The 24,020-nt window shown below is 40.4% G+C and overlaps 1 protein-coding gene across 2 annotated transcripts in view; it reads right to left on the minus strand.

Moving 5' to 3' along the window:
• The window catches only part of LOC104828879 (histone acetyltransferase p300-like), a 67,048-nt gene extending 43,100 nt beyond the window's left edge, over positions 1-23,948 (minus strand). Inside the window, exons 1-2 of one of the 2 annotated variants that reach the window (XM_010562901.1) lie at positions 22,537-23,948; positions 7,365-8,023 (exon numbers count right to left, since the gene is read on the minus strand). In XM_010562901.1, coding sequence (XP_010561203.1) covers positions 7,365-8,023; positions 22,537-22,630 — 753 coding nt within the window. In that variant the 5' untranslated portion in view covers positions 22,631-23,948. The remainder of the gene's footprint in view (positions 1-7,364; positions 8,024-22,536) is intronic. The other variant, XM_010562978.1, reaches the window with a different exon arrangement.
• Between the last annotated feature and the right edge of the window lie 72 nt (positions 23,949-24,020).

Below are 24,020 nucleotides of genomic sequence, written 5' to 3' on the forward strand. Positions count from 1 at the left end.
CCTGGCAGCAGAAGACTACATGCCCAGCTCAGCCCAGCTGCTCCCAACTGGGGTAATCCTCAGTTCCCCATCTCAGCCTACAGGAAAGAGAAAGATCAGAGAAGCACAGGCCAGGCTGGAGGGCAAGCATGCCAAACTGACTCTGAAAGCCACACACTCAAGCAACACCTAAGAAGGATGCTAAAAACCAAATGCCTTAAGGTCTCCTGGAACAAATCAGTAGCCATCATTTGGTCCTGGTGAAACTGACACCTGCCAGATCCACAGCTAAACCTCACAGCAATGCCTCCTGGTCCTGCCATCACAGACCCACTAACCTGACACCAACAGCCTGCATTCAACTCTACACTGAGTCAAGACAAGGGTCATTTGGGAGATTCTTCACCTGGAACAAGGTGGCCTTGCGACCCTGGCACAAGAACCAGGAGTATGCTCATGCCATTTGCTGTGACATGTTGAGAAACGTGAACAAAACAAAACAAACAGGAAGAAATGGATGACTTCATGGCCGCAGAAGGAAGATAAAAATAATCCTATATAATTTTATCAGTAGGAAACAACCAGAAAGGCTGACATAGTTCATCATCATATTAATGATCTATTGGGAGTGAGGGGTAGATAAACAATTGAGTGCAGAAGAACCAGCCAAAGAAAGGTGGTGTTAGTACCACTGCATGAGACAAGTACAAGGCTTCATCTGCAATACCATGCAAAAACATACATGGCTGAATCACAGCTGTAAGTCAGCAAGTACAACTTCTACTCACTCCTTCCTGGCCACCACTTCCTTCCACTGCTCTTCCCATTTCTCTTCTTATCCATCCCATCTGTCGTTTTTCTTCCTCTCCTCACCTCACCGCCTCAACTTACTTTCATCCCATATGCAAGGACTCGCACACAGAAATCCGCATCACAGTAAATGAGAAGAGGAGAAGGAAGAAACAAGGAAAACAGCAAAGATGATGATGCATGGCTAATAGACAGCAAAGGTAATCTCAAGTGGTTATACCTTCTACACACACAGTGAAAAACTACTTGACCTTCCCACCTCCAGTGGAAGCAGGGGCTGTCATTACCAGAACAGTGGAAGATATGCACCTCTCACCATGTAAAGGGTATGGACGACAGGAGTTCAGGAAACAACCTAGTTCACAAGCACAAGCAGCATCAGGTAGGGCTGTTCAGACACTCCCCACATCTGAGAAGAGCAACTACAGAAGCGGAGGAAATTCACCAAAATTTTGTTCTAATGCCATGAAACACATGCATCTTCAGTTCAGAAGGTGGTCAAGTAACTAACTCTGCTTCCACTTTTACTGTCGATACCACAGAGTACAAATTGAGGAGGAATACCTGTTAGATATGCACATAGACATTACCGATATTCTACTGTTTCTCTATAAAAACAACCGCTTCACTGACAGTCTAATATTTGAAAACCAACTAGATATCAGCAATAGTATTGAACAATGACCAGTTTTAAGATTTGCAAATATAAATGTAAGCATGAAGAAGTAAAGAAATAGAATTAAGTTTTACTAACATTCTTCCAAATAATCCAACATTTGCAGTACCAACTATGTACCTCTATCTGGGTAACTGCAGTGCATGTCCTAGTTTAAGACCGTACTGATGGCATCTAGCATCTTTCCATATCCACATGTTCACAAGTGGAAGTTAATTAACTTTGCCGAAACAGGAAAGTTAGTTTCAGAAAATTCCAGCTGACTCTTTAAAAAGAATTTATTGTATATCACTTTCTAGTGCCATTCTACTGACTGGTAGAGCAGTACTGGACCCAGGCATAACCTAACAACAAAATTTTGCCAGTGGTATCCGCTGCATTCTTTCCAAGGACTGTTATTGATTGTTCTTTGCACTTGACTGTGTAATGTTTTAAGATACCTATTGCAAGATGCCAGCATTATTTCACTGCCATCTGTGCAAGGCAGTCCCCTATCCACCCCAGAAACTTATGACTCAAAGACAAGTCTTTACTGCTCATTTCTCCCTCATAAACAAACATTCCTCCCTTGCACTGGGACAAAGTCAGCAATTACCCATTTTTTCACCTTGGTTCACAAAAAAAGAAAAAGCAAAGGACCAGAACAGACAACTACACTTTTAATGGATTTCTGTACTTGATCATATGGTATGCTTGGTCACAGAGTCTAAACAGTATGGATACATTTACCTATCGCATCAAACAGCTAACGAAAATAAGGCAACCAAGAACACTGATCTTCTACCTAAAATGTGACACTGAATATGCTAACCCTAAGGTCCATAAGGTGCTTTTATTTTCTTTATCTAATTTTACAATTTGAGGGTGACGACATCTTCAATCTCCCTGCAACTCTGAACAGAACTTTATTATTCTGAAATTTCTTATGTTTTACTTATAGGAATTAATGGAGATTCTGAAGAATTACATTTGTCTTTGTAAAATATTGCCATTGAGTCCTCTTAACAGAGGTTAAACTGATAAAACCAAGTGTATCCATTATAATAGGAGAGAACCCTCTATATACTCAAACAGTAAGCCAAATGACAAAGAATTACTACTGGAACTCTAGTTCTCTCTCTTTCAAGTAATTTCACATGTGAGTGGAATACTCACATAGCAGAGGCAGTAGTAATGCCCTTACTAATCTGAACTGCCTTCACATCCATTTCATTACTTGGGTAACAGAACATTTCTTGAATCACCTGAAGGCCAGGTGAACTGAGTCACTTTGTGATCCAGCACTGTTATCACAGAAATGGACACACCAACTTACACACAAAATACCCTCCTCCCCTAATAAGAGGCTGGACAGTAAGACTGTAACTGGCACTCTTGACAGAACCCAGTGGAGCAACAAACTGAAGGTTTTAACTAGATACAGTTCCAAATGAAGAATCGTTCAAAGCAGGAAACGTGAATTTGTCCTAAACATTATAGAGCTTGAATTTGCTGTTTACTTTTAAATTAATCAAAGCTGTAAAACTATCTAGTGAAACAAAAAGTCCGAAAAATGCTTAAACACTGAAAGAATCAAAGCATTACAGACAATTTCCAAAACTCTATTTTAAGAATATGTGGTGGGTTGACCCTGGCTGGATGCCAGGTGCCCACCAAAGCTGCACTATCACTCCCCCTCCTCAGCTGGACAAGGGAGAGAAAACATAACAAAGGGCTTGTGGGTCAAGATAAGGACAGGGAGAGATCACTCAATCAATTACCATCATGGGCAAAACAGACTTGACTTAGGGAAAATTAACTTAATTTATTGCCAATCAAACCAGAGTCAGGGAATGAGAAAGAAAATCAAATCTTAAAACACCTTCGCCCCATCCCTCCCTTCTTCCCAGGCACAGTTTCAGTCCCAAATTCTCTACCTACGTGCCCCCCCCCAGTGATGCAAGGGGACAGGGAATGGGCGTTGGGGTCATTTCATCACACGTTGTCTCTGCTGCTTCATCCTCTTCAGGGGCAGGACTCATCACACTCTTCCCCTGCTCCAGCATGGGAGACAGCCCTCCACGAACTTCTCCAATGCGAGTACTTCCCACAGGCTGCAGTTCTTCACAAACTGCTACAGCGTGGGTCCACAGCATGCAGTCCTTCAGGAGCACACTGCTCCAGCATGGGTCCCCCGTGATGTCACAAGTCCTGCCAGCAAACCTGCTCCAGCATGGGTCCCCCACAGGTCCGCAGGCCCTGCCAGGAGCCTGCTCCAGCGTAGGCTTTCCACAGGGTCACAGCCTCCTTTGGGAAATCCCCCTGCTCCGGCATGGGGTCCTCCCCAGGCTGCAGGGGGACAGCCTGCCTCACCATGGTCTTCACCATGGGCTGGAGGGAAATCTCTGCTCCAGCGCCTGGGGCACCTCCTTCCCCTCCTTCTTCACTGACCTTGGTGTCTGCAGGGTAGTTTCTCTTACATGTTCTCACTTCTCTCTCCAGCTACAGTTTCTGTGCCGCAGCAACTTTTTTTTCCCCTTCTTAAATCTGTTATCCCAGAGGCACCACCACCGCCGCTGACTGGCTCGGCCTTGGCTGGCGGCAGGTCCATCTTGGAGCTGGCTGGCATTGGCTCCATCGGACACGGGGGGAAGCTTCCAGCAGCTTCTCACAGAAGCCACCCCTGTAGCTCCCCTGCTACCAAAACCTTGCCATGCAAACCCAATACAGAGTAATAGTCATGTCTGTCGTCCTTCTAACTTGCACACAACCAAGCACATAGAAAACAAAAGCTATTCAAGAAAGCAAAACTTGTTACAATTCTTTTCCCCTCCAAACTTCTAACAGTTTCTTTCAGGCTAGACTTTCACAGGCATTTTTAAGCTGGTACTGTCACCAAAGCAGGGTCCACACCCTCCTCTGACTGGCAAAACCAACTCCTTTAATATGTCCCCTCCCTAATAGCTGCACTAGCTTTCCAACTGATGAGTATAAATTTGACCCAAAACCCAATTCAAATTAAAACTTTTTAAAAATGATCATGTGAGTTTCAAGCCTGGATTAGTTCCTCAACACTGCCTGTCATGCAACTGGCACAGAGATGGCATGCAGACAGAATTGCTTCTTTGTATGTCAGGGACTGCTTACATCATACATAAAACTACAGCATTAAACCACAGGATGTAAGCGGCAGATTATGACAGTACAAGTTTATGCATACCAGGTGACCCCAAATCAATCACTTACATTGATATTTGGGATTTCGAGTCCTAAAAAGTAACATGCACAACTAGAAAAGTTGGGAAGTACATGGCTAATGTGTAAAACAAGTGTTCCACTCTACTGCTAGCCAATGTTTTGGGAGGAGAGGAAGAAAATGCTTTGGTAACTCCACAGGACAACAGAACAAAGCAGAAACATAACCAATTCTGCTTTTCAAATTGACTAGCCACTCGGACCTCATCTTACTGTTAGAAGAGCGTAATATACTCCCTCTCAATTAGTTAACATCACAGGAAACCTAAGCTATTCCTCCGTACAAACCATTGCAGACCACACACCTCTGTTTTACTGAGAAAGAACTGAGAGGCAACCCTCCCATCACCTAAAGCACCTGACTTTGGCAAGCTAACATGATGAAGTTGGACCACCCATGTGTCCAGTCTATTTTTTTTCTCCTACTGAAGGACAGCTCCTGAATAATGCACATTTTTTGCAGCAATGAAGGAAACCTACAGAAGTTATTACACGAACTCCCACATTAACAGCAACACAGTACTAAATTTACCAGTTAAAAAAACCCCAGCTTTTAAAAACAACTGCTTAGGGTCCTCTGTTTTCATCTACTTTTTGAAGATTTGTAGGTGGGAAAAAAAACAAAAGCAGATGGGTGGAGAGATAAAAGGGTCAGACATTACTGTTGTCAGATTTTGCTAACTCCACTGCATGAAGTGAAACACAGGCTCCCTGCCAACAACCAAACCAATTGAAGACATTCTGGAATTTCAGCCTCCATTTCAGACTGCTCCTTCTCATCCGGCAGTTTCAACTGCTTTATGAGGGCTATACCCACCATACTTACACTAAAAGTCTCAAGGGTTTTTTTATCAGCAATTAAAAAACTCTAAGTATTTTTAACTAGTCTGGGACTATGAACTAAAAACCAGAAGTTATCATGTATTTGGTCTGAATATTCCCAAAAGCACAAGATGTTCTTACTTTAGATGTACAGCACATTTCAGAATTTAAGCAAGCGAGAAAGACAATTTAATTTTGGACTACATCAGCCAAAAGCTTGATTTTCATGTCCTTTCTTTTACTTCTCCTAGATAAATGAGTTTATTATCATGCATAACCCTACTTTAGCTCTGATAAGTAAGGATTAAGAAGTTGCATTTCACCCAAATATCCAATACATCAATTTTTGACCTCTAAATACAGCTTTCTAAAGTTCAAAGTATTTTTTTTTATAGCCAAGAAATAATGAACGAGACATTATATAATTCCAATACAAGAATACTTCTAAGTAGTTACATACTTCTTTCCACTGTAAACTCTATACAAATTTTCTACTGTAGCAATCAAGCTTTGCAACAACTTTCCTCTCAGACAAAAATATCTGAAATGACCAGACCACAAAATCAACTCATTACTAGACATATATATATATCAGAACCATTGTTAGCAGCACACTGAGCTTAAGCAAACAGCTAAGATCAAAGAACTTCATAATTAATAACATTCACGAGACACTAAAATCATTTTACTTACTACATTAAAGCATAGCAAAATCATTAATACACAGCATAATTTTCATTTATGTTTCAAATACATTTATAGACTATGTTACTTATCATTCCAAGCCCTCTAAGCAGACTGACTTTAGGCATGCCAAGGTAGATCTACTCAGGTATTGCAAAGCACCTTGGAAAAACTTTCCCCTCATTAGCCAAGAAACACAAAATACCCACCTAAAGTGAACTGAAACATTTAAGTATTTTCTAGGCTTTTGATAAAAACACTAGAAACTTGAGAAGAAATACTCAAGTGGCTCCCTACTCTAAAAAAGCTAATTGTGCATGACAAAAATTAAATTTAGACATCTCCTTGTCACTTAAACCACTAGGTCTTCTCTCGTCTTTTCAGTGACTCATGTCAACAACTTTCTTCCAACCTCCTAAATCACAAAAGCAAATCTATTTCCTTCTCTGGTATAAAAAAAGATTTTTTTTTTCAGCTTTCTGGTTTCCTCTGCTGTAGACAAAGTCTTTGTAAATTTTAAAACTAGAACTGAGTTGGATTAACAGTCTTTTAAGAAACCAACAATTGTCTTCAGGTGTTTACACAAGCATTCCTTCTCCACCATTAACTCAAATACCTATTCCTTAACAAGGCCAATGTATGTCTTAGCACATACAGTGTATCAGTCCATTCAAACCTGTATGTGCCTCTTAGCATCTGCTACAGCATAAACACTCAGCTGATCTCAGACAACAAATACTCTGATTGTCACACAGAAAAAGGCACCACAACATAGAAAAAGTCCTGATGAATTCTTATCACACTCACAATACCAGCACCACATTAGATGGGAAAATACATTTGTGGACAAAGCATAAAACAGAATAAAACACAATCAAGTACTTTTTAGTGCTGTTGATAATCTACACTGCCACAAGATTTCTAAAATAGGCTTTTTAATCTAGCAATAGTCTTGCTTGTTGTGCAAGACTCAATTTTTGACTCCCATGACTGCCACAAATTCCACCTTAGCAACATATAAACTATTTACCACATGATCCAGGGCTCTTAAAAGAAAAAAATCCCATTCTATAGAACCCATACTGCAGAGGAATAACTCTTACAAAACAAAGTCAACGATAAGAAGGAAGGTAATAAAGTCAAGTTTAGCTTGTCTTACCTTGTTCATGGCTCCAGGCTGCGGCCCTCTCAGTCCAGCCTGTCCTCCCATCTGCGGAGAACCTTGTTGCAGTGTCTCAGCTAACAAGTTACCAGCAGTACCCATTCCTGGGTTTGGGTACGGCATGTTAGGTCGCCCTCTGCCTGCTCCAATTGAACCATTCATGACTTGCCCCTGCATCATCCCCTGTCCGTTGCCTGCTGCCAACATCCCAGGATTCATGCCAGCATTCATCCCTGTGTTCATTCCCATGCCAGGCTGGTTAACTGGACTGTTTACTGTTGGCATCATTCCTGCTGCGGATTGGGCTGAAGGACCCTGGTTTGGTCCACTTGCACCCATTGCCATATTGGGAGAAGTCAACCCAGCCTGTGCCATGGGGCTTTTCACCATGCTGTTTAACATTCCCATTCCAGGACTATTTTGTTGGGTTTGACTGGCCATGCCCTGGCCAGGGCCACCAACCCCCATATTGAGATTTGGGGAGCTACCAGCCCGTAAAAGTTCAGACAGCTGCTTGTGTTTAGAGGCAGCATCTTGTGCCAGGCCAAGGCTGGTCTGCAGCTGATTAATGTCACCACCATTGCTGAGTCCCAGTTCCGTGGAGCTGATCAGTTCATCTGGCAAGTCATGTTCCAGATCAAAGAGTGATCCAAAATCTGAAAAACAAATTTTATATGAGGTCAGAGCAATCAGTAGTGTCTTGAAGAAAAGTCTTGTTCATTAGTTTCGACTTTTTGTATTTCAAGTAACTAGCAGAACTTCACTTTCGATGTTCCAGCAAAATTCCCATATCAGTCATTACTGAAAACTATCCCATTTGTCATGATAAAAGTAATTTCTAAACTTTACAGAGTCTGAACTGGAGAAGACCATTCTACTTCACTCTCCTACAACAGTCTGTGTTGAAGGATCACTTGGTATCTCAGACTATGATCTATCTTCTCAACTTGAGAAATTTGACAGGAGAGAAAAAAACCCCTGTATTAAAAAAATCCCACAGAGTTAGCCAATGGAATTAAGACAACAATTATTACAAAGAATTAAAAGGTTGATGGGAAAGCACTGTCTTTAATTTTTAACTTTCACTGAACTCTGTCACTTTTGGAACAGACCTAACTAATATAGTAATATAATTTCTGAAAAAATGTTTACTATTTATAAAATAATAAATAGGTTTGGTTGTGGGTTTTTTTGGTTTGGTTTGGTTTTGGTTTTTTGTTGTTGTTGTTGGGTATTTTTTGGTGGGTTGTTTTGTTTGGTTTTTTTTAATCTTCCACATCCAATGATTCCCAGCACAGAATTGCAAAATTCCATTGAACTACACTGGACAGCCGGTATCTTCCCACAATGATTGTTTTCTGACAGTGCTCAAAGTAACCCTCCTGGCCACAAAGCTGTGAAAAAAACACTAGGATGAAAAATCAAATTCACATCTCAAGAGCCCATGCAAAGCAATACCCAAGATAACCAAGTGGAGAAAGATTACTATTTGGGATATACAGATACAAGAACATTACACAGTACCCAGAATCAATTCACTCAAGAAAACAAGAAGTTCTTAAGTCTGCAGAAGCAGCATGCACCTTGATCTGTATATTTAATCTATGGTAGTTAAAACAAAAATAACCTAGAAAGTTTATGGCTAAAAGCTAAGCCACTGTGTGTCGCAGCTATGCACAACTAGGCTGTAAAGCTTAATATTTGGAATCTGAGAATACCTAGTAAAGAAGGGGTTCTTAAAATTTAACTATTGGAACATTTCAGCACCCCTTCTGCCAGAAAGGTTATTTCATGGATGCTCTGTAGAAGGTATTGCACTGCATTTTCAAATACTTCAGATCTAGACAATGACCTAAAATACTACTCATTATCTCAGCAACTGCAACTACATTTAAAAGGAAATGTCAATTACACTGAATTCTAGAAGGGCTGGCAAGATGACTTGGTCCAAATATTAATGGAAAAAGACTACAGTTAAACAGCACATAAGTTAGAAAAGCTCATCAGCATTAGAAATCTGTTCGCAATGTTTCACGCAATACCATACCCAAACTGCCAAACTCCAGTACTAACAGAGTTTCTACAGCTTTGCAACTGTTATCACAGATAAGATCATGACTTAAGAATTCTGAAAATACGGTATGAGGTTGGCAAGAATGCAGGTATACCACAACAGAGGAGATTTTATAACTCCATTTATATATTCTTCCTTACTGCAAAGCACCAGAGACAGAATGAAAATTTCCACTGAAGAACTGTTTTAAACTATTAAAATCAGTTAGCCCATTCTTCATTAATATAAATCTCATTCTAAAAGTTATGCTTTACAACACATAATAAGGACTGATCTTTCCTTTGCATCACTTTTATTCTTCACCATGACTGGTATTTTTGAAGATTCTGAAGAGAAGGAAGAATCAGAAGAATAAAGCTTTGTCCAAGTTTTCCTCTATTAAAAATGATGAATTTAGAGTTTTGTGTCAGTAGACTTCTCTCAAAACACAACTCCCCCCCCCCCCCCCAAAAAACCCCAACTTACAATGCTCAGTGGTTAGCTTACAAATTAAATATTGATGAACATGGGAAGAGTTACAGTGGAAGAGACCCTCAGATTAGAGGGGAGATCAAAGAAATAGAAAAAGCAATCAAAAAAATACATGACAGTTTAAAACAGCTTCAACAGACATCTTAAGATGCCTGTTAGGACGCCTTTAACAGGCAAATGTTGAAACACTACATCCAGAAAACACTCTGGCTAATAACCTGACAAACAGCCCATGAGTGAGTAAGGAGTAAAAAAAATACGATCAGTAATTCACAAAGTAGTCTGCTGTCCAGAAAAAAAATTCTCCTTAATGATGAACAAATAAAACCGAAAACAAAAGTTAAGTGTCTGGGAAGAACATGAGACAGCACAAACCCTGTACCTACAACACAACCATAACGGCAGCCCACAGCAACCTCCCATCTGCAAACTGGGAAATAGCTGTTGAGGCAAAGATGCCCACACAGCTCAAAGGCCAGTTTTGTGACCAACTGTAGCTGGGGAAAGAACTTCTGCTCTTGAACATACACAGCTTCCAGGACAGGGTGAGTCCCAAAACAAAAATCCCCTCTTCACCTTTCTTGAGATCATACCATTGTATGTTAAGCCTTTCACAAAACCACCTGGAAAGTGATCAGTATGTGCCTAAATATGAAGCACTAATTCATTTTTGAAACCACCACAGAATATTTTCTCAGAAAGACCCATTTAGATGATTTCAGATATAACACTGCAAAGAGGCAGTGCAATTCTTGTTCTGAGACAAAGATTTGATCATCTTTCTCCACAAGAATATATTAATCTGCTTCTCTGAAGACCTCTTTCTTTTTTTGAATTCCCCCTCCTCCTAGGTGAGAAGATAATTCCAGCTTTAAGGTTTATTCGCTCATATCCAACTGAGTATCCAGGTACAAACTACCTGAACTCCTTGGCCTGGCTGTCCTCTGCCACCCATGAACAGGAAGAAAAAAATGTCTTAAAAACTCAAAAGTATTTTTAATTCTTTCTATTAATGTCTCAAGACACAACAAATCAACAGCTACATTAAAAAAAACCCCAAACGACAAACAAAAACCACAACACTAAATGCTTGTGAGATAATCCCAATCAGATTAATTCTTTACACCAAAAAAATGTAAACTGTTTTTTCCATATAAGACTAACTTGTTAGGATTTTTAATCCAAGAGAATACAGAACAGAAGATTCATCATAAAAGAATACTATCAGCTACAAGCCAAAATCCTAAGTAGTAAATGACAACAATGCAATATTCTGGTGTGAGTTTTCTCTTTTTGTAAGTCTTTTCCAAAAATAAAACTTCATTCTTCTTCAGCCTGTAGATAAACAACAAAACTAGAAAAACTTTCAGTTGTCTGGTCAACTATGAAAATCACATGTTTAGTCAACTGCCAGGAGGCAGAAGTTTTCAGATACAGGACTGAAACACGAACAGTCTCAAAAGACCATAAAGATCATTAAGACTTCATGTACCTCAACAGTTGCAATCCGTTTCACAGTCTTTTACATATAATACAGATCTGACAGCCCACTGTAGAGAGTTCTACCTATGACCAATCCAAAAACTGACAAGGCTGGGCCAGACAGCTCATAGACCACATGAAAATAATGGCACATGCATTCACACAAGAGCCAAAGGCATAGCTTAAGACAATGATGATAAACAGCCAGAGAACTGACTTTCCAGTACACTGGGTCCACTGCTCACCTTGCAATCTGTTTCATTAAGGATACACATGAAGATTTCTTACTAACAAAATAAAGCTTGTGAGAAGGCGAAGGAGGCGGATCAGTCCTGCCAAGGTTTGTCTACCTGACTTATAAACCCTAGAGATCTTAGGGTATAATCAGACACAAAAAAATTGGGATGTAACAGAACAAACACTATCTGGCCTAAAAGCTCAAAACCATCCAGTAATATGCAGGCAGTAAGTGGTAGGGCTAAATCTTGATCTCAATAGAGTGGCACAGAGTGATTCCACATTATGTTATTTATGGTATTATTAGTGTATTTCTTTCCAAAGGTAACAAGAAGATATAGAATAGATTGCTACTGCCACCTAAGATTCAAAGGAAAGAGAAAGAAAGTACCTCCACAAAACAACATCTAAGCAGGTAATCAGAATGTCTTCACCTGAGGTAGTCTCAACATGCAAGGCATATAATAATTCCTTTTAGGAACTGTACCACTACTGAACACTTAAGCATGTCTTTTTTTGTAGAGTCAAGAAACTGGCCTGACTTGCCCTGGCTACATTAGATCTGTAGTGAGAAAGTGGGTCAGAAAAGACAGATGGAGCAGGTCCATTTCTTTCAATAGCAGACCAGTTAGGCTGTATTAAGTAATATGAACTGCACCCTGAACTGTGAGAAAGCAACTTAAAAAAAAAAAATTAGTGTGCTAACTTGTGTTGCATACTATGGATTATTTTCTTAGTTTTGGACCCTACTTCTAAGAAGTCTGCCTTTGACAGTGTCCGATCTGCAAGATGCAAGGAAACTGCCAGCCTTGGTCGGAAACCCACCTGGCACCAAAATGGACTTTAAACTAGTACAGATTCAGAGTGTGCAATCAAAATCCTTACGTCAGTAAGACATGGGTGCCTTATCAAGTAATCAATTTTCAAATGAGTTAAAGTATTTATTTCAAGCTAGTTTTACTGCAAGAGCACCTGGCAGCACCAGTGATGTAACAGCTCTCAAAGCATCCCAGGCAAGGTAGAGATTTCTGACAATGTTTACAATGCAAGGAATATATCCATACCAACTACTTAGCAAAAAAATCAACATGTGGGTTCAAGCAGTACATGCTAGCTTCTCTTGCATGCCTTCTAGCCTACAGTCACAATCCAGTCATTTTCTCATTTCTGGATTAAGACAACAGACCTCTATTCACCTTTCAGAATAAACCAGGCATTTTTATCAATATGGAGATTATCTGGTTCTAGCAAATAGGCTGCAATGAATAATACTAGTTTTCCAAGAACTTGCCCACACACTACAAAATAGCAAAACCACTTTACTCTCATGTGTACTGTACCCTCAGACTCAAGACATTCAAGCATTCCATCTCAAACAAGAGTTGATACATCTGAAGAAACTGCATCATGTGTCAACAGTGACATGTGAAGAACCCTGCATGCCAGACATGTAAGACAACAACTTACTCCATGCTTACCTCGTTGCTGATCTTACGGAAGGAAGAGACTTTATAGTTCCTGTCCCTGCCTCCCATTTATTATATTATATTCTGAACACAGACATATCAAATTAGAAAGCTGCTGAACAGTCACCTTTTTGCACAAATGTTTCTGGGCTCCAGAAACCTATCAGTAGATCAAATTATATCACAGTCATTAGGGTCACAATGAAACAAGTGGACAAGGCTTAATACAGGACACTGAATACAAAGCATGCATGTGACAGGGTTGACAGGAGCCACAGATGGTGTTGGACTACACAGAAAACATGATACCTTTGCTGCGCTTTCAGACAAAGAACAACAATAAGCTGCTGAGGTCAGTATCTTCCCTGCACAGCAACATGAAAGCTATCCAGGAATTGAACAGGGCCTAGACGTAACAGAGAAAGTGCCCAGAGGATGCAGCCAATATTCCAGAGAAACCAGCCATTCAAACTTGCAGTCAAGCACCAGCATTACAGGTCCTAAAATGTATTGTCTGAAATGCCCTTAAAAAAAAGCCAGAACTCAAAACAAAAATTAAAAAAAGGCAGAACAAGATAAGGAGACATGTTCTCACAAGATGATTCTCAGGTATCCACGAAAACACAGAAACAAAGGTGAAGCACCGACTTGAAACAAAGCGCTAATAAATAAAGTCATCAATTTCCCAAGGCCTCTGTGCAATGGCAGAAAATTAAGGTAGACATGTTCAGCTTTATTGGGGGGGGGGGGGACGGGCAACATCTAAGAAAGAGGCAAGAACTCAAAGATTCCTACCAGGTGGGTGTGAGAACCTTGCTATACAGCATTTTGGAGATCAGATTTATTCTGACCATTGAAGCCCACTAAGGAGAAGGCTTTTCATGTAGATCCTCTGTGAAGCCACAGTTACCCAATGGTAATACAAACTCTGCCAAATTCTTTTTCCTAACTTAAACTGTAGAGTTAATTTAATCTACCAATTTGATGCAAAACGAAGGGGCAAAAATTCAACATCAGCCTAAAATATCAACGTCTAGATTCATCATTGCAACTACTGCTTCCAAAATCCTAGAACATCAATCCCTATATAAACCTCATCGTCATTCAGCCCCAATGCAGAAGTATGACGCAGAGGTCTTCACTATTGCTTATGCAACAGCAACTAAGAATTCTTATTCTGTATTACACTATTTGAGTAACAAAGTCTTCAGCATTAATTTCTGTGTTAATTCCGTTCCCTGCAAGAAACTGGGGAAGCTCTGCCTCCTTCCTTCCCTGCTAATCCAGACAAGACCCAAAATTTGTTCATTACATCAAGAAACTTGATAATTTGAAGTGAGACTGCAAAAAATACAAGCAGAAAACACATCTAAAAAGGACATATTCAAAACCCTGGAAGACAACAAACACAAAGGCACAAAGCATGTTAGCATGTCATGGTAGCACACAACTTCAGGCACAGCTTTTTTTTTTTTTAAAAACAAATATTTGTTGGTCAAAGTCCAATTCACCATCTAGAATGCACATGATTTCATTATTAGTTGTAATAACCGGGTATAAATGTAAGTATTTCACAAGCGTAAACAAAAAAATCATTCTAAAGAAGCAACAACTTATCGTTCAACATCTACTGGTGTCCTAAAACTTGGACCTCACTCTATCCTTTTTTTTTCTAAGCTATAGTAATTCCTATTCAAACACTGGCGTCAAACGCATCAACTCTTGCTTAAGGAAAAGAGTCTCAATAATCTGCAAGTTTAAGTCATATTTGTCCCAAACTAGTATCAATAGAAATGCCAATTTTAGTAGACGCTGATGCATGTTTTTTGCAACTTTAGAATAAAACAGTATTTATAACAAACTGTTTTCATTATCATATTCAAAGTTCTTCAAAAACCAGTATTTAGATATACAGATGATAGCAGGTGTTCACCACTGAAAACCATAGTGAAAATTCAATGGTTATGATTCTGGAATGTGGAACTATAGCTGTCCTAGGGAAACAGAAGTGATGTAATATGGAAGAGACTGGGTACAAGAATCAAGATAAGGTATGTTTAATATTTTAACATTACTTAAGGGGGAATTTCAGACACACTATTGTTTGTGTACCTGCCTATTCACGCTGTTACTTAACACAGTACAGAGGTACTAGTCTTGCCATCACTGATGACCAAAATAAGATGAAATTTTGACATTTTAATTCCAAAATGCTGAAGTCACACAATTAATAATTTCCTTGTGAACATGTTGCTATTTGCATAAATTTCACTGGGCTACCTTTAACTTCAGTGAAAAGTCTCTAAATTAGTATTCTTATTCCCAAGTCTAGCCTATGTATGCCACTGAAATTCCCGTAAGACCACCTTAAGTTAGCTATTGTTAGTCTGTGGCATCATTAAATAGTAAGAATAGCATTTCAGCTGCGAGTCTGATAACTGCAGACCACTGCACACACAAGTCCGGAAAGTTAGAGATGCCTTACTGGTCTGCTATACCGGTGGGCAAAAAATGGGTACATGCAGAAGAGAAGAGAACATCCGTATGTGCACAAGCACACTGAATCAGTTCCATTTCAGAATTGATTACAAATCAGTTTCAAGAAAAGAGTAAAGTTCACTTCATTGTCAACCACGACTTTGAAATGATGCAATCTGCATATACAATTACCAAAAAGTCAGTTTTCTGCGTATCACTGACTTGAGTTCATTCAACATTCCTCCTTAGTAAAACCAAAAAGCAATGCTGAATTTATGTACAAAAAAATACACAAGTAGACAAAAAACAGAAGTCAGCAGATCAGACTTCTTTGTCTTGAACCAGTAATTAATTCCCCATAGCTCCTGAAATTATATTCAGGAATATGTAAAAGGCAGTTTAATTTCAGCAGAATTTGTACTGAGCAAGCCATACAGCAGCATTTTGGCAGAGTTTCATTTTTTGTTAGAATTCTAAAAAAAAAAAGTTGAGAATGAGATTATTTGAGTTCATTAATACAGTGAGAGTACGTTGTATAAGACATTATCTATTCACTTGTATTTGGGAATTCAACAGAGCAAGAAATAGTAAAACATGATTCTGCAAGCAAACAGATATGGTTCAAAACTACTTACACCTCTTACGGAGATGCAACAAAAGATGCAGTACAGAGGTGTTTTGCACCATCAAATGGAAAAACACAGAAATCTTTCTCACAAAAAAATCTCACAACCACCCATAACAGAAAATAACCAGTGCTGGTTTTGAAGGTCCTGTACCTACCTTGCACTTTTTAATGAAAATCCTAGTTTGGATTTCATCTCATTGCTGTTCCTGTAAGCACACCTGACTCTCAACTAAACCACAAGTTACTACAATTTGAGTTAATCAGAATTCAATGCTCCTTTTTCCAATTTTCTTAAAAAAGTTCTGGAAGAAATGCATGCTTGCAAAAGAATATAGCATGTCAAGTTTTTAAGAGAACTTTAAATACATTCATATGCCAATCCTTTTTAAGGAAACTTGTTGCTATTTAGGAAGAGAACAAAGTCATGTTGTCAGGTATGACACTGACTGCTCAGGAAGAGAATTTCTGTGAATTGCCCTAGTTCAAGTTCTAATTAAAGTTCTACAAATTCAATGCAACCACAGAAGTTTTTTGTCAGTGCATACAACCATATGCAGAGACAGATGTATTTTACTTCAGCCTGCTGCTACAGTGTAAGTAAAGACAGAAAAGCCAAATCCTTGGAGACAGGTGTGCATTGTTTATCTGTCACTGAAATCTAAAAGCAAAATTACTCCATTTGTCAAACAATAAATCTAAATGACTTCTGGCCAAGCCCTCTCAGAGGGGGCACTAGTTCGGGTGATGAGAAAGGTTAAAGTAGTATCATTACACTGTTGGAACAAGCACTGAAAGGCTGCTCCTGCTAAAGCAGCTAAACAAGACACTGAGGTGACACACTGGAGATAATCAAGCAACCTAGAGAGAAGATGCAAGAAATACACACTAAATCATACAAAATTATAATCTAAAAATAAAGTCACTTTCTCAAAGTTGAAAATGTCAAGAAACCACAATTCCTACAGTAGAAGTTCAGCATTTATCCCTAGTACCATATGAAACCCACATCCCCTAAAAACATACACTAAACCCTAGAGTCCACTAGACCTTTCGCAGATAAACTTTGGTTTTCTGCAAATACACAACTGACCAATAACCTGAACTAGGGACCCTCTACACTAAATCCAAACCCTGCCCTAGGACCATGAGGGACAAGATGCAAAAAATTAGTAGTTTCTTTTAAATCTAGAATTTAAATTCCCAAGTTCAGCAACAAAGGTTTTCCCTGCAATATCAAACTTCTGAATCTGTATTTTTAGATTGGTTTTCTAGTCTCAAAAGTTTTTTTATTTGTCAGTGCTCAAGATTCAGTTTTACATCACGATACGTACGGTCCTTGTGTTGTAGTGGCTACTTCCTTTTTTTAAAAAATTAGGTACCTTTCTAACACTGCTCAGAAAAAGTACATACCTATATCAGACACACACACGCTATCCACTTGGTGAAAGGGGCAAAAAAAAAAAAAGCAGAGACATAGCAGTTTGGAAATCTAGGAGGTTCAAAAGTCCACAAGATTTTCTTTAAAAAGTTACTAAGCACCATATGAATGATCTGTTTACTTTTAAAGAAAATCTTGCAGACTTAAATTCTCTTAATTTAATTTTATTCCTAATGCAGTTACTTCGAGAACCTACTTAGCTACAAGGCAAAGATGCCCATTTTTGCCACACAAGCATCCATCACTGCAATACTTGATTTACAGTATGCCACCCATCAAACCATATTTTAAGGCATCTCATCTCATAACTAATACTTGGGAAAAAAACCAGCAATTAAAAAAATGTGGCTCTAACAAGAAGGGATAATATTTAACTGATGGCTGCAAGGTAAATGTAATAACTCGGTCTTAAACATTAGCCAGAAAACAGATTTGTGAAAAGTGTTTAATTTTAAAAGGAGTATATACAAACACAAGGAAAAAAAACCATCGCTGGCTGTAACCAGAATTGAAAACCCTGCATATACCTCTGGAAAAGGCAGTGAGACAAGATTAATATGATTCATTTCAAGCAAAGAAACATCCTGATACATTTTGAACAAATGAAAGATGAGTATCAGTCAAAATTGCAGTAGTCCAGGCGAGAAGTTTCATTACGAGTCTTAGACCTTTGATGTAAGGGAGAGTAAAGTTTTAAAGGTCAGAAGCAGTTCCTAAAAAAAAAAGGAACATACAAACTTTACAAAAGATAGGTACTGAAAGGGAGATTGAAGATGTGCTATTACTCAGAAAAAATGCTACTTTTGGATATAGTAAACTGAAGGATGTTAAGGCACATACCACAAACATGTACACTGATCTCTGATATAATACACATGTCAGCTAATTGTAGAAAACTGACTTCCAATGTTACAGCAAGCAAGAAACACTAAGCACTTAAAATCCTATTTTTGGATCTAGCAACCCAAAGACATGATACCGTACAACCACAGTGTAGCAGAGAGCAAACTCCATTTTTATTCCTTGGTGAAAAACAGCACTTCGGAACCCAGAGCCCAAAAAGCTTTCCTAGTTCACAGAGAACAGGTTATTTCTAAGGAGGGGTTGTGAAACATGATTAAACTCTCCCTTCCTGAATATACCACACAGAAATCTGTACGTGGCAATTTCAATGCACCTGCATTACTGCAGGAAAAAGTGAGTTCACAAATAAAAAGCCCCCCCCGCCCCCAGAAAAAAGAAAATCACTGTTTTAAGGCATCCAGTTAAAAATTAAAGACTTCCACTCATTTACTCAAGGAGCTAACTCTTCAGGATACACTCAAATTATTCTGTTATAGTGGGGAAGGGGGGGAAATAGACCAGTGTGCACCAGTTCGCTAATACAATGTTTAAGAAAGTCTTGTCAGACTAGGTGCAACACACCAAAACAGTGTTTCTACCAGTAAGGAAAGGTAAGCAAAACGAGCTACACTGGCAAAGTACTTATGTCAATGTAACCATGCTAGTACAGAGGACCTGCACTAGCATCCAGTGTCACACAATCGCATCCCATGCTGAGGATACTGTACCAACAAAAGGTGACCCCACTGTAGAGTTGTACTGGCCCTCAGAAAACTTAATGTCTGGACAAGATATGCATATAACTAGCATTCTTCTTTGCAACAAATGTAACATTTAAATAGAAAAAAGGTTGTAGAAAAACCCCTGGCAGTTTAAGGGAATCCACAGTCCTGCTCCTGACACTACACTAGAACTACACAACATTCAAGAAAAAAATGAGACCATTCAAAAATTCTAATATACTACACAACACTGACAATACCAAGACCTTCTAAATTACTTCAAAACGTCTATTACAAAACATGCTACAAACATTTCAGCTTCCCTGTAAGTCTATGTTACTTTTACCTCCTCAAGAAGGAACTGGCATTAATAGAGCAACTCAAAACTCCACTAATACAGCAAGTTCTATGGCAAAGCAAATTCTGAGCAGGGAACACACAAACCATTTAAGACATTTAAAACAGAAGATGCAGCACTGCAGCAACAGTGGGAAATGCAGCTGTATTTGGCTGCTGCCAACAAAGCAAGCATACTAGGACAATCTTTGCCAACTTCTTAGAAGAAAGCCACCAACATTCAAGTTTAGTACATTCCATCAGTATCATCTAGGTCTACAGTGGAAACATGAATGAATTAGAGACTCAACTTAAGTCTTCAATATAAATACACTTAACATCTGCAAGTTTGGGAATAAGTTAATAAGTTAGTTAATAGGGTGAGTCATTGTTTTTAGGTACCTAACAAGCCAAAACAGTATTTCAGAGTAAGAAATAAGTCCAAAAGTTAACAGCAAAAGAAACACACTGAAAGATCCACTATGCACATGTGCTGGAAAAAGTTTCATCAACAGTGCAAGTTTCTCACCTTTCTCCTTCCCTCTCTCTAATGACGCTGTGAATCTAACAGTTTTAAAAAGAGTGCTTGGGTAAGTACATAAGCACCATGTTATTTATTTTCTATAATTAACTAAGGAGTGGGGACAGTACAACAGATTCTATAAGTGGAAGTTACTTAATGAAAGCTGCTTGCACTATTTCAAAGCAAATTTAAGGAGCAGATAGGTTAAAAAATGTAAGAAAGCAGTTTCCCACAACAGTGAAAATGGGACCAAAAAAATCGCAGTTTCTCAAGCAGCAAATGAAAAAAATTAACCCCCAAAACACGCTTATTGGTTAAGAGGTTTGATTTTATTTAATTAGAGAAACAGATATCATGTTAAAAACCACAGAAAGTGGAAATGTCCCAAATCCAGCTAATAAGTTGTCAACAACAACAACAAAAAATCCAGAAGAGTAAGAATCCTTTAGTAGTTTTCATGTAGCATACATAAAGTGTTCACACCACTATAAACCTCTGCATAACTATCAGGTGATGACAATCTCAATCACTTTGAGAAAAATTATCCCATTCGTGCACTACTGAAACTGTCCAACAATCCCTAGTGTTTCACCAGAACTGTAAAAAAGTTCATTAAGCTGTCCAGTAAGCTAACAATTAAAATAGGCTAAGTATTCTGTGAAAATCTGCACCTGTTAAACTGAAATACATTCACAAATTATCCAAACCTTATTTGATCACAAATGGCTTGACTTAGATGTGTGCATTCATCTGAATCACGTCTCTAACTTTCATATTTTTCAAGTATCAGGACTTCTCTCACAAAATACATTTTTATTTCACCTCTCTAAACAAAGCAAGATAACCACTGTCAAGAAAAATTAAAAATGGTTACTACGGAATTAAGTACTGGTTTCCAAGCCTAGCACAAAACCCCCCCAACAACTAGCTCTAGCTAAAGAGCAGCTTCTCCAATGCTCTTCTACTCTTACTAGAGACCTGTTGATATTAGGAACGAACAGTCATGTCCTCCACTTAAAACATAATACTGCCTGTATCTAATATGCTCTGAAAGTTACAAACTTTTCAAAACTAGTATATCATTCACCAAGAATAGAGAAGGCAAAAATCAAAATTTTGAAGATGATTCCAGGTAGAATCACATCCACTGCTCAACCAAAAACCAGCTACTAAAACCTTCTGTTTACTGTCAAACGAGGAGCTTTTAGAAAAAAAAAGCCACAAAAACCCAACAAAAACGCAACCAACTCTTCCTTTTTCTTGCCAGCTGTTAACTGCATTGAACAAGACCACCAGTGCCTTCAGAAATGCCACCACTCACCAGACTCTGGCAGGAGGAAGCCTCCTCCATATCCCGTAGGCTAAGAAGATCTGAAGAGAGTTCAAAGAAACTCCTGTGGGACAGGTAACCAAGTACTCTTCATAGCAAAATGACAGCAAATACTCATCTGCTTCACAAGAAGCATTAAAAAGCTGAACAGCCCTTTGTTACTCCCTCCCCCTCCCAGTACAACCAGTTCGTATTTGCCAGGGATTGGGACACCTAAGATTTCCAACCTCTAGCTTGCCTTCGCAGCATCACTGAAGACCTTGGCAGGACTGCGGAGAAGCCCCTTTATCTTCGCAGCTCTTAACTCTACAGGGGAAATTCAGACATTTTGCTCTCGCAGCAAAGAAATGGGAGATGCAAGATGAGCTACACTCCATATTGATTCTTAACACAAATAAGGTGAAATAACATTCCATTTTTAAGAAGATAAGAGTCTTGGTAAACCTTACACCCAAAGCTTGGGATCTGGAGTTTGGTTTTAGCCGTTTTTTTCCTAAAGTCGATAGTCTATTTGAATCAGAAAAGCAGGTTTTAGATATCCTTCTGCAAGGAAGAGTAAGAAGGATTGTAAAAAGTAAACCAAATAAGCAGACTGCACACAAGAAGAAAAAAAAAACAGCAGAGAAATAAATCTTGTTTCTAAACGAGCTGTAAAAAAACCCTTGTATGTGCAAAATAAAATAAGAAACAAGACGCAGTTGTGTGTGGACGTACACAGGTAATTCAACAATAAAGTGTACAAAAGCATCATCTTTAGCACTATTTCGTATGTCTGCAACTGGCATTAAAGGTACATGTTTAGCAAGGAGCTCAGTAATAACTACTATTGTGAAAGACACGAAAATGACAAACTGTTAAGTCTTATCTGCAGCTGATCAAGAGCACAATAAACTGAACAGCTTTGCTTTCCATCACTTCCAAAAAAATAGGAGGGTAGAAACATCCGAACACCCTCCCTAAGCCATTAACGCCAATAGGTTCAAACGGAGCGCAAATGGGAGAAACAGGCAAACAGAAAGGACGAAGGCAGGCACGAGTTAACAGCAGCAAAAGGGAGGAGGAGATTTAGGCAGAAGAGGGGAGAAAAGGGCAGTAATTGCGGCACCGAGAGGTGGGGAGGGCCCGGGCCCCCGGGACTGACCTGTGCCGTCGCTGGCGGACACGGAGAGCGCCGGTGAGGAGAGTTTAGGCCGCTTGGCTGAAGGCGGGCCCGGCTCCACCACATTCTCGGCCATTTTTAATTCTTTTTTAGACAATCACTCAGAGCAGAGAGACGGTCGCGGGTGAACCCCAAAACCTTCACCTTCTTTTCGGGCCCCGACTCAGCTGAAGAACAACAATAACGCCGAGAGGGAGCAAGGAGGATCTGGCGGAGAAGGGGGGCCAAGTTCCCCTTTTTCTGCCCCTCGGGCTCCGGGAGGGCGGCAGCAGAGAAGGAGGGAGAAGGTGGGGGCGGGGGCGGGGAGGGGGGGGGGGGAAGAGGCCTCTTCCCCCAGGCGAAAGGGCTCAGCGAAGATGGGAAGAGCAGGTAAAGCCCCCGCCAAAAAAAAAAAAAAAAAAAAAAAAATTGGGAAAAAAAAAAAAAGAGGCTGGTAGGGTTGGTTGGTTTTTTTTTTTTTAGTAAAATTAATCCCGGCTGTTGTGCTGCTGGTGCTTCCTCGCCACCGCCACCATCATCATCTTCATCCTTCGGGGGGTCTCCTCCTCCTGCTGCCTCCTCACCGCCGCCATCAGCCTCTTCCTCCTCGGCGCCGTCCTCCTCCTCCTCATCGCCACAAGGAGGCAGGCGAAGGAGGGGAGAGGAGGAGGAAAAAAGAAAAAAAGATCACCGTCCTCTAGCAGCGGCTCCTTCCCCCTCCAACACCACCCTGCAAAAAAATACCCACCGCCAGCGACGGGGCTGGGGGGGAGGCGGCGGGGAGAGAGGCAAGGCGTGCGCGGGGTCCCCAGCTCCACTCGCTTCTTCCTCGCCCGTCGCTAATGGCTGCAGAAAGGGGAGCTGTAAGGATGAGGAGGGTGAGGATAAGTCCCAGGAGTCTCCGCTTCACATCTTGTTGTGCAGGGAAGAAGGAGGGGTTGTTGTCCTGATGGAGGCAGCACCGATCGCGGGATGGGAAGGTGGGGGGGGCGGGTTTCAACACCCTCTCTGCTCCCCCCCCCGCCTTCTCTTCTTTCCCCTTCCTCTTTCTCTCGCTCTCAGTAGCGGGCTGCCCCCCCCCTCCTCTCCGGCGCAGGCAGAGGGGCCGATCCCACAGCAGCGGCAGGAGGAGGAGGAGGAGGAGGAAGAAGCCGGCCCCTCCCCCCCTCTCTGCCTACCTTCCCCCCTCCCGGGCGGCCGAGGATGGTTGCGAGCGCTGGCGCCGGGCAGGGAGGGGGGGCTGCCCGTCTCCGCTCCCGCGGACCCACGGGCTACGCGGGGCGCGGAAAGCGAGGGAGAAAAAACAAAAAAAAAACAAAAAAACAAACCCTCGGCCGCTGCTGGGGCGCGGCGGGGACTCCCTCTTCGCCTCTGCGAGGGTGGGGAAGGAAGCGAAGAGGTTGGTAGTCGGGAGGGGGAGGCCGCTCAGCGACCCCTCCGAGAAGAGGAGGAGGGGAGGGGAGGGGGGGTGTTTAAAATTTAAAATA

The sequence above is a fragment of the Haliaeetus leucocephalus genome, unplaced genomic scaffold (assembly GCF_000737465.1).
Source record: "Haliaeetus leucocephalus isolate CR32 unplaced genomic scaffold, Haliaeetus_leucocephalus-4.0 Scaffold0, whole genome shotgun sequence".
Lineage (NCBI taxonomy): Eukaryota > Metazoa > Chordata > Aves > Accipitriformes > Accipitridae > Haliaeetus > Haliaeetus leucocephalus.